The 10,521-nt window shown below is 34.5% G+C and overlaps 2 protein-coding genes across 2 annotated transcripts; both read left to right on the forward strand.

Annotated features, from left to right (window-relative positions):
- Positions 1-1,459: 1,459 nt before the first annotated feature.
- Positions 1,460-4,487, forward strand: LOC114924905 (uncharacterized). The gene is made up of 2 exons (XM_029291064.1): positions 1,460-1,605; positions 3,110-4,487. Exons 1-2 carry the CDS (start codon positions 1,460-1,462, stop codon positions 4,485-4,487), a joined length of 1,524 nt encoding a protein of 507 aa, XP_029146897.1.
- Positions 4,488-5,828: 1,341 nt separating this feature from the next.
- LOC112727402 (uncharacterized) lies at positions 5,829-9,995 on the forward strand. The gene is made up of 4 exons (XM_025777139.3): positions 5,829-6,477; positions 6,882-7,110; positions 8,232-8,384; positions 9,136-9,995. Exons 1-4 carry the CDS (start codon positions 6,280-6,282, stop codon positions 9,840-9,842), a joined length of 1,287 nt encoding a protein of 428 aa, XP_025632924.1. The 5' UTR covers positions 5,829-6,279; the 3' UTR covers positions 9,843-9,995.
- The last annotated feature ends 526 nt before the right edge of the window (positions 9,996-10,521 follow it).

The raw sequence follows: 10,521 nt of genomic DNA on the forward strand, positions 1-10,521 counted from the left end.
TAGACAGTGCAGAAATCCATTTCTGGGACCCACTTGGTGAGTGTTTGGGCTGAGCTCTCAAGCTTTCACGTGCATATGCCTCAATTTGGAGTTAAACGCCACCCTGGGTGCCAAAATGGGCGTTTAACGCCAAGAATTATGCCAGTTCTGGCGTTTTACGCCAGAAAGTTTTTGGCTGGCTTTCAACGCCAGTTTGGGCCGTCAAATCTCGGGCAAAGTATAGACTATTATATATTTTTGAAAAGCCCAAGATGCCTACTTTCTAAAGAAATTGAGAGCGCACTAATTGGGCTTCTGTAGCTCCAGAAAACCCACTTCGAGTGTAGGAGGGTCAGAATCCAACAGCATCTGTAGTTCTTTTTCAGCCTCTGAATCAGTTTTTTGCTCAGGTCCCTCAATTTTAGCCAAAAAATACCTGAAATTATAGAAAAAATACACAAACTCATAGTAAAGTCCAGAAATGTGATTTTTGCATAAAAACTAATAAAAATGTAATAAAACGTAACTAAAACATACTAAAAACTACCTAAAAACAATACCAAAAAGGGTTTAAATTATCTGCTCTTCACAAATCATAAGTAATCAAATCCCAATCTTTTGGTGATTTGATTTCTCTTAACTTTATCAATTTCCAATCTCTTGATCTAATTGCTCATGAGAAGAGATAAAGATTGGTCTCTAATTTAAAGCCACACAATTTTATGAATCAAGTTATGGGTTGATTATATGTCATGTATCAATCCAAATCCAAATTCATAACCATTGAGAGAAAGATTCAAGCATCAATTATATGATCCTTTGTCAAGCTCATATAGAATTCAAGTTGGATTCAAATTTTTTCTCAAGATATTTGAATCCTTGAGATGAAGAATGAAGATTCTTTCTAAAGAAACAATAAAAGAAGAATTGAAGATGAAGATTCAAACATATCAATCCATTAAATTGTAACAGAGCTTTTTTTTTCAATGAAGAGAATTGGAAGCTCATAACTAACAAAATTACAAAAGTAGTGCAAAAAAATGGAAGGGGAGAAGAGAATGAGGTGAGGAGCAGAGTCTGAAGACTCCCCCCAGATGGTCTGTAAAGAAGTGTTCTATGGCTCTATTTATAAGCTACCTAAATTACAAATTCAAATGAAATTCAAATTACAATCAAATACAAACTTCCTAATTAAATCTAGATGATTCTTGTGGCCTTGATTGGTTGTGAATTGTGACTTGCCTTGCATGGAATTATGTTGAGCTTGTGAAGTTTTGATTCTCTTCTTGGAAGCTTGAAAAATTGAAGAATAAATGAAGGAATTGGGGTACTGGAAGTGGTTCAATATGGAGTGTCATTGAAATGGCACTTTGGTGATACTTTGGGCTTTTGAAGGTTTGGAACTCTCCTTGGAAAGTTGGCCCGGCATGCCACTTTACTTCACACTCCAGTCCACACGCCAGCCTTGCAACGCTAAAAGATGGGGTTGTTTGCATCCCAAAATGAATGCCCATTATTAACTATTATATATCATTGGAAAGCTATAGAAGTCAAATTTCTAACGCTACTGGAAGCTTGTCATTTAGATCTCGCAAGCGCAAGTTATGCTCTTTCGAGGGTGAAGAGGTCAGTCTGGCGTGTTTACAAGTTTAAAGGCGTGTGAAATTCTACACGACGGCTACATGCCAGCTTTGTAATGCAGAAAAATTAGTAATTTTCATCCTCAATTTCAGTGTTTATTATAGACTATTATATATCATTGGAAAGTTCTGGAAGTCATCTTTCTAATGTCGTTGAAAGCGCATCATTTGGATCTCTATAGCTCATGTTATGCTCTTTCGAAAGTGAAGATGTCAGTCTAGCGGAATTGTGGCCTAGTGTGCCACTTCCCTTGCACGCCCTCCACACGCCCAGATTGCAGAAAATTGTCCACTAGAAAGTTGGCCCAGCATGCCACTTCTCAGGAACGCCAGTTCCCACACCAGGTTGAGGTAGAATGAGGCTCGACGACGTGCGGTTCTTGGCACTAGTGGCTGAGCTTCATTCAGACAAGGGAGGGCCATGTCCCCCAAACTTTTTATAAAAAAATTAGTAGTACTTCATCAAAAATGAAAAATAGTTCAATTGGTTTAAATGCTTTACTATAACTTGAAGTATCCAAGTTCAATTCCCATCTCATACATTTATTGTATAATAATTTTTAGTGAGTGGGCCTTTGTTAACTTTACAACACATCAAAATTAAAAGATAAAATCAAATCAAATCAAAAAAATTATCTAACAAAAAAAATAAGAATAACAAAAATCATCTAATAATCAAATCAAATAAAAAAAGGTCATCTAATAAAATAAAAGATATCTAATAATCAAATCAAAAGATAACCTTTGCTTCTCAAAACACGCTACTGCTACTGCCTTTGCTTTGCTTCTCTATTCAACAAACAACACTCCCTTTATCTTTGAGTTCAAATATAAAAAATTAGGTATTTTTTATTTATTTAATTTAATATTATTTTATATTTTACTATTTATTTAATTTAATTTTTTATATGATAAAAATATTATAATATTTAATAAGTATTGATATTATGTATTTTGATAAATTCATAAAAAAATTCAATAAATATTATAAATTTTAATATTTATCCTTCTAACTTTTTTTTTACATATTTTACAGAATATATATTCAAATTTTTATACAAAATAATGATGAAAAATCAAAGAATTGATGCATTTTTTAAGAGGAAGGCTAATATTCAAGAAGGAGAACATATAACTTTTACAATATCAACACCTGTAGATAGTTCTTCTACTATAATGAATCACGAAGAAAGTGAGATGCAACCTTCAAAAGTTCAAAGAATTGCATCTGATGAGTTTGATCTTAATTCTTTGGAACGAGACCCTGGAAAACGGCTTCAAATTTGGCAATATCGCCCAAACCAGAGAGATGAGGTTAGACGAGCTTATCTTAAATGGGGTCCATATCAAAAGCATCTTGACAATTATCTTCTATCTGGTACGAAGCATCCAAGACGATTTTAATATGCTTGGTTTGGTATTTTTTCTTTATGGTTAGAGTATTCACCTTCTGAAGATGCTGCATATTGTTTATTTTGTTATTTGGTTAGCAAAAAACCCAGTGGACATAATGGGTCAGATATTTTTATTAGTAAAGGGTTTAGAAATTGGAAAAAAGTTAATGATGGAAAGAATTGTGCTTTTCTTAAACATATTGGAGATCCTTGCTCACCACACAATAATGCAGTTGGAGCATGTCTAGATTTATTGAATCAGGCAAGTCACATCCAAAATGTAATTGAGGATCATACTTCTGAGGAAATTCAAAAGAATCGATTGCGTCTAAAATCCTCCATTGATGCAACTCGTTGGCTTACATTTCAAGCTTGTGCTTTCAGAGGCCATGATGAGACTCCAGAATCAAAAAATCGAGGTAATTTTCTTGAAATGATAAAACTCATAGCATCTTACAATGATGAAGTTGCAAGAACTGTGTTAGAAAATGCTCCATATAATGCTAAATATACTTCACATCAAATTCAAAAAGAAATCTTGCATATACTCTCAAACAAGGTGAGAAAGCATATTTGTGAAGAAATTGGAGATTTCAAGTTTTGCATTGTAGTAGATGAAGCTCGTGATGAATCCAAAAGAGAACAAATGGCACTTGTTTTGAGATTTGTTGATATACATGATTTTATTCAAGAGCGTTTTCTTGATCTTGTACATGTCAAAGATACTATATCATTAACTCTAAAACAAGAATTGTGCGGCATTCTTTCTCGACATGGTCTTGATGTCTCTAATATTCGTGGTCAAGGATATGATGGCGCCAGCAACATGAGAGGAGAATGGAATGGGTTACAAGCATTATTCTTAAAAGATTGTCCTTATGCTTACTATATCCATTGTTTTGCTCACCGATTACAACTTGCATTAGTTGCTGCATCAAGAGAAGTTATTCCTGTGCATCAGTTTTTTTCAAAATTGACTTTCATCGTCAACATCATTTGTTCTTCTAGTAAGCGACATGATGAGTTACATGCTGCCAAGACAGATGAAATTATCCATTTATTAGAGATTGATGAACTTGAAACTGGTAAAGGGGCAAATCAAATTGGTACTTTGAAACGAGCAGGTGATACTCGATGGAGTTCTCATTTCTCTTCTGTTTGCAGTTTGATAAATATGTATGGTGCAATGTTGACTGTTTTACAAAAGATTATTGTTGATGGATCAACTTATTCTCAGCGTGGTGATGCAGATAGTGCTTACAATACCCTAACCTCATTTGAGTTTGTATTGATCTTGCATTTGATGAAAGATATGATGGGAATAACTGATATTCTTTGTCAAGCTTTACAAAAGAAGTCTCAAGACATAGTTAATGCTGTGCAACTAGTTCATTCTACAAAAACACTTATCCAAAGCATGAGAAATGACAGATGGGAGGAATTATTAAAAAATGTGAAATTATTTTGTGAGTAACATGATATTCTAATTCCTGATTTAACTACTTCTTATGTTGTAAGGCAAGGACGCTCGCGTCACCAAAAAGATCACATTACAGTTGAGCATTATTTTAGAGTGGAGATATTTTTAGTCACAATTGATAAGCAATTACAAGAGTTAAATAGCAGATTTAATGATCAAGCAATGGATCTACTAAGTCTGAGCTCTACTCTCATGCCTAAGGATGCTTACAAAAATTTTGACATTGCTAAGATTTCTACTCTTGTTGATAGCTACTATCCCGAAGACTTTACTGAACAAGAGAAGATTAATTTGCCTTTTCAGCTTCAGCATTTTATTCTTGATATTCGTCAGCATCCAGAAATGAAGAATTTGTCAACTATTCATGAACTGTGTAGATGTTTAGCAGAAACAAAAAAGTCAAAAGTGTATTACTTGATTGATAGATTATTTGTCTGATATTAACTCTTCCAGTTTCGACAGCTACTACAGAGCGATCATTTTCAGCAATGAAAATAATAAAGACAAGGTTAAGAAACAAGATGGAGGACGACTTTCTTGCGGATAGTTTGGTTATTTACATTGAGAAAGAAATTGCTGAAAAGTTTAGTTCTGACTCAATTATTGAAGATTTTAAGTCATTAAAAACTCGAAAAGTACCATTATAAACTATTTTATATTTTTTATCTGTAGAATTATTTATTTATTATCTTATTAGTAACAGACTTAAAGAATAATTATATTTAGGGTAAAGTATATTTTTTGTCCCTGAAGTTTGACAAAATTTTCAAAAATACCCCTAAGTTTTATTTTGTTTCAATTTTGTCCCAAAAGTTTTTGATTTGCATCAAATGTACTCCTGACGACTAATTTTTCAAAAAATTTAAGACTAATTCAACAACAATTTCATAAGAACAACCCTCAGCACAAGCAAATCAAGTATAATTTTCATGCATTATTGTTACATTAGTCTTAAATTCTATGAAAATTTAGCCGTCGAGAGTATATTTGATGCAAATCAAAAACTTTTGGAACAAAATTGAAACAAAATAAAACTTAGGGATATTTTTGAAACTTTTGTCAGAAACAAAAAATATACTTTACCCTTATATTTATAAATTTTATTTTAATATAAATATTATTATTAAATTTTTATATTAAATTTTTGGCCCCTAAAATTTTGGTTCAAGCCCCGCCAGTGCTTAGCACGCCATTCACACGCCAGAGACACGCCATAATGAAGGGAATTGTGGGCTTGAGGGCGTGTATTCCTTGCCACGCCCAGCGATATGCCACGCCCATGCCCTTCACACTTGGTTCCACACTTGATTTGCATGCCCTACACACTTTCTTCACACGCGAAACCCACTTGCTTCCCACTTGCTTCACACGCCAGACACACTTTGTTCACACTTGCTTCACATGGTTTAAAGTGTGTCTAAAATTTCAAAGCGTGTCTAAAACCTTTTTTTTTCTTTTTTTAAGCTTGTGTTGTGTTTTTTGCTTTTTTTTTTTTTTATTTTTTATAATATTCCATCAAATTAAAGGGATTAAAATAATATTTAACTTAAACACAAAAATACTTCTATAATTAAGCATTATGAATTGATTCTTATATGAAAAAACATAGAAAAAAGCATTATGATGCGCATGCATCATGGAGCTTGCACCATTTGGTTTTCTTTTAAGCTTCAAAAAGTGTCATGAAAGACTCCAGAATTTCCTACAAGTGTTGCTTGAGTGATAGGTCCAAAATAACAATAAAAAAAAAATAAAAATAACCTTTACAGGATTAGGGTTTTACTTCATGTGGCGCAGTGGTGGTTCCAACTGGTTCCGCCGGTTATCGGCGGCGGCGCGGCGCTACGCTGATGACGAAGGCGATTGGCTCTACTCCTCGGAATGGTGGGGCACGGACTATGACTGCGGCCACTCCGTTCTCCAATCAAATTCCGGCAAGGGAAACGGCGTCGTATCTGTCGTCGCACATCCTTCCTCCAAACCCGTTAGTTTTCGCACTTTCCCAACGCTAATTCTGATTTCTCCTTAAGTTGTGCTTGGATCCCAAAATAATTTGAAATTCAGTGAAAGTAGACTAAATTAAAGATATTCAAGTCTCTCTTTTGGTAACATGTATTTGAACAGTCGAATTCGTGGGTCATGGATAAGAGAAATTAAGATGCTTTAATTAGTAATTTCTTTGTGTTTTAAATTCCTTGAAAATAAAAATGGTGAAAGTGCTTCATCAAATCAAAACTTGGGGTGTGAACTACTTTAAATTCCGGGCAATTGTCCCACCCAGTAAAGAGAGGGATAAGTCGTATCAAAATACTACGTATTTCTGTTAACCGTTTGAGATTTGTGCATGATTACATTAACGGAACTTGGTTGGGATTGACTCGGTTTCAGAGTAGAATGCATTGGCCTAGTGTAGAGCGATGGCTGCAGCAGAGGTGGGAGCAGGTACATGTGGGATACGGGGATGGAGGGAATCTGAGGGTGCTTGGATATGAGTGGCGCGTGCTCCGGTTCAACCATGTTACCCGCCAGAGCACTGCAAAAGTCATGGCTGTTTACAATGAGGATAAGCCAGAATCTGTCTATCTAATACAGCAACCTCATTGCTTGGCCGTTCCATGTACATTCCTCAACCATTTTCTATACTGAAAATAATTCTTTTGAGTTACTTTCTGATAATATCTAGTAATTGGTTTGGGATTTTGGTGAATTAGCTTGGCCTATAAAGGTGAAAAAAACAAAAAGATCTTTTACATAATTTTTCAAAGGGGGAGGTGCTTGATTGGTTGATCGTATAGGTATTTATTTAGTGATTGCTATACGACATGCTGATTTTTAAGATAAGAGAAGCTGCTAGGAAGAATGCAATTTAGTTGTGTATTATATGTCTAAATCGACTAAATTCAAGGTTAAGTATTGGATTTAACTAAATCTAACCTTGACTTGTGAAGAACTTTGAGAATTAAAAGAAATCTTGTGCTCTGGTATGTGGACTGTGGTTTCCGAGGTCAATCAAATGATCCTTATTCAAGGTTTTATATATCTATATATGGGTTCTTGTGTGATGTAGTATATTTGTGGCTTGGACAATTCTATGATGAAGAGGTTTTATTGTGAACAGAATGAAGAGGAGTGTATAATCAGCTTTAAAAAATTAACAAAAATAAAATGATATATTCTCCTAGATAGGTATTTAACTATCTGTCAAAGAGAATCTTCATCTCTTCACCATTTTTTCTCTTCGTCATAGCATGCACCTTTTGGCTTGGATCTGAGTGAAATTTGCTTTTTGTTTGGTATCTACCATCTATTTGGGAGGCTGCAGGCACAGACTATAGCATTAAATTTGTGAAAATCAATTTAGTTAGTTGCTTTTGAATAGTTTTATTATTGAGCTTATTCCTATCTTCCTTTTTATTTTATTTTATTTTTTTTGTTGGTGTGTGTGTTCTGAGATGACAATTTATACTGTCAGTTCTAATAAGATTTGCTTAATGCATGTCACTTGAATGATCTGGGCCATTTATGCTTGGTAACTAGTAGTTAGCATATGGGCAATCAATCTCCTAGATTTTGATGTTTTTATTGGTTATATAATTTTCCAGTAACTTGTGAGGTAATTTATTGGTCATGGTTCTTGAATTTTTATTTTTTGTTTCTCGCTGCCCTTATAGTAGATGTTCACTTCCTGTTCAATTAAATGTTAACTGTTCTTTTAATTTATGTTGTTCCATGTTGCAGATTTGAAGAGTATGGTATCTAGTGGGTTGACTACTTTAGCATCATGTAATTATGAGATTAACAGTGCACTGCAAGGAAAGAAAAATATGCACATTTTATGCATCGGACATGGTGGGGGGAGTTTACCTCTGTTTTTGGCTAGTAAAATCCAAGGTGAAAATTTTAGTTTTATAGCTTTTCTCTGTATTTATTGGTAGCTTGAAATATCCAAGAAAATTATTGTTGAGTGGGAAAAAAGCTATATTTCTTGATGTTTTCCAAACTGATTAGCTCTGGAAAATTTACTGTTGGATAGCAATTTCAATAGATAAGGCAAAGTGTGAGTCGATTCAAAATGAAAGAATTATCATAAATATTCTTTACATATTGCCTTCGCATGTAACTTTTAAAAGTTAAAAGAAAAAGTATTTTTTGTTTTACCTAATACAAAATAATAATTTATGCTTTTGAAAAATTCAAGCGTTTCTCCAATAAGCACCCACATATTCTATTGCCATAATGGCAATCCCTCATTCCTCTCTCCCCTTACAAGTTATTAGGCCCTAAGATTTCACTGAACCCTCCAATATTCTGATTTTGAGTAATTTCTAAACTGCTCCTGAATTTTTTTTTGGCTTAAAAACTTGAAGTCCATTGGGAAATTTGTCTCTAATCCTAGCAGCTAAACTGTTGGTGGTAGAGACGTAGAGAAGAGAGGCTCTAGAATCATCCTATATGCAGAGTAAATAAGTTTCTTGCTTATCGTGATCAGTATTTCCTAAGCAATATGAGATCCGTGATTCAATGTAGCTTTCATTTGTAAGTAATTTTACATGCTTATCTAAAACAATGTGCTTTCGTGAAGTAACTTCAGTTGACGATGTTCTTCCTTTCACACCTGTCTAATTTTCTGTCCACTTTTCAGGTGCCATTGTCCACATAGTTGAAATTGATCCCCTTGTTATCTCGGCATCAATTCAAGCCATGGGGTTCCCAGCTTTCTCACTTATGACACAGTCAGGTTACCGAGCTTTCACAAAACCTGATGTCATTAATGAAGTTATGTGGAAAGGAACTCATGAAAGGCTTTACCTCTACGAAGCAGATGCAGAGGAATTTATTACTAAAAGCAACAACCTATATGATATGATCTTTATTGATGCTTATGATGGTGATGATATATTTCCCCACAAGTTCTGGAACCCAGATTTGCCATTTCTAAAAGCCCTTAGTAGTAGGCTCCATCCAAAGCACGGCACTGTCGTGGTGAACCTGCATTCGGACTCTGATGTCTTGAACAATGTTGGATCTTTCCCATCTGAACTGGAGCTAGTCTTGCCTATGGGAAAGTATGTATATCAAGTTTGCCGTGCATACAAGGATGTGGTTTTAGGTACGGGAAACTCAGGCAAAGAAAAAGGGGGCCATGGCCTTGCTTTCACTGTTGCAGTACCTTGGGTCTGTAATACGTCCCTGGTTGTGTGTAGAGGTTTCTCTCTAGATAGTGAGTATATCAACAGGAATTTGATTGTGAATGCACTCATATCTAAATCCCTAGAACTGGAACATGTTTTGGACTTGCCATTTCCATGCTTGGAATACTTAAAAAAAGGTTTTGTTCTGGTTGAGTAATTTGTTTTCCAAAATATAGGTGGTCATTGATAATTAGTTCTCTTATCCTTGTTTGCTTATTTGCTCCCTTCTGTGCTTGTGTTTCAATGGAAAATATTTTAATTCCATACTTCACTTCTCACATATTTTCCCATAAAATAAATAATCATTAGAGTAATGAGACTCTGGAAAACAAAATAACTAAACTTTGTTATAATAAAAGAATCAACTTTTATATTATTATAAACAAATTTTTTTTTTAAACACCAAGAATATATTGGTTGATTGGTGGCCTATGTTTCATATTCATGTATCATGGTTGAGTGTGATACATGTATTTTGGATGACTAAATTTCCAAAATGGTCATTCGGATTCAGTTTGTACACTAATTATACTCGAGTTTTCAATTACACCAATTTGGACTTCTGAGATTGAATTTTGAGCTCCATAATAGTCCTCCGGTCCATTTTCAACATGATTCAGCAGTTGAGATGATGAGTTGCCACAATCACTGCCACTCTAGCATTAATAACGGCTAGCTAATATGGGAATGTGGTGATGATGCTCCATAGTAATCCCTGTTTGCATTTATAAACCCTAGAACCCCTATCTTCTTCTTGTACCTCTGCTTCTTCTATTCCGTTATCTCCATCTTTTTGCTATTCTTATTCTTCTTCCAACTCTAGTATTGGTTGTAAC

This window comes from Arachis hypogaea, chromosome 12, assembly GCF_003086295.3.
Source record: "Arachis hypogaea cultivar Tifrunner chromosome 12, arahy.Tifrunner.gnm2.J5K5, whole genome shotgun sequence".
Classification (NCBI taxonomy): Eukaryota; Viridiplantae; Streptophyta; class Magnoliopsida; order Fabales; family Fabaceae; genus Arachis; species Arachis hypogaea.

Coding starts and splice junctions, on each gene's coding strand:
- LOC114924905 (XM_029291064.1), top strand. CDS start 1,460: ATGGGGTTGTTTGCATCCCAAAATGAATGCCCATTATTAACTATTATA. Junction 1,606..3,109: donor GCTCTTTCGAGGGTGAAGAG/GTCAGTCTGGCG, acceptor TTATTTGGTTAG/CAAAAAACCCAGTGGACATA.
- LOC112727402 (XM_025777139.3), top strand. CDS start 6,280: ATGTGGCGCAGTGGTGGTTCCAACTGGTTCCGCCGGTTATCGGCGGCG. Junction 6,478..6,881: donor CACATCCTTCCTCCAAACCC/GTTAGTTTTCGC, acceptor ACTCGGTTTCAG/AGTAGAATGCATTGGCCTAG. Junction 8,385..9,135: donor TTTGGCTAGTAAAATCCAAG/GTGAAAATTTTA, acceptor TCCACTTTTCAG/GTGCCATTGTCCACATAGTT.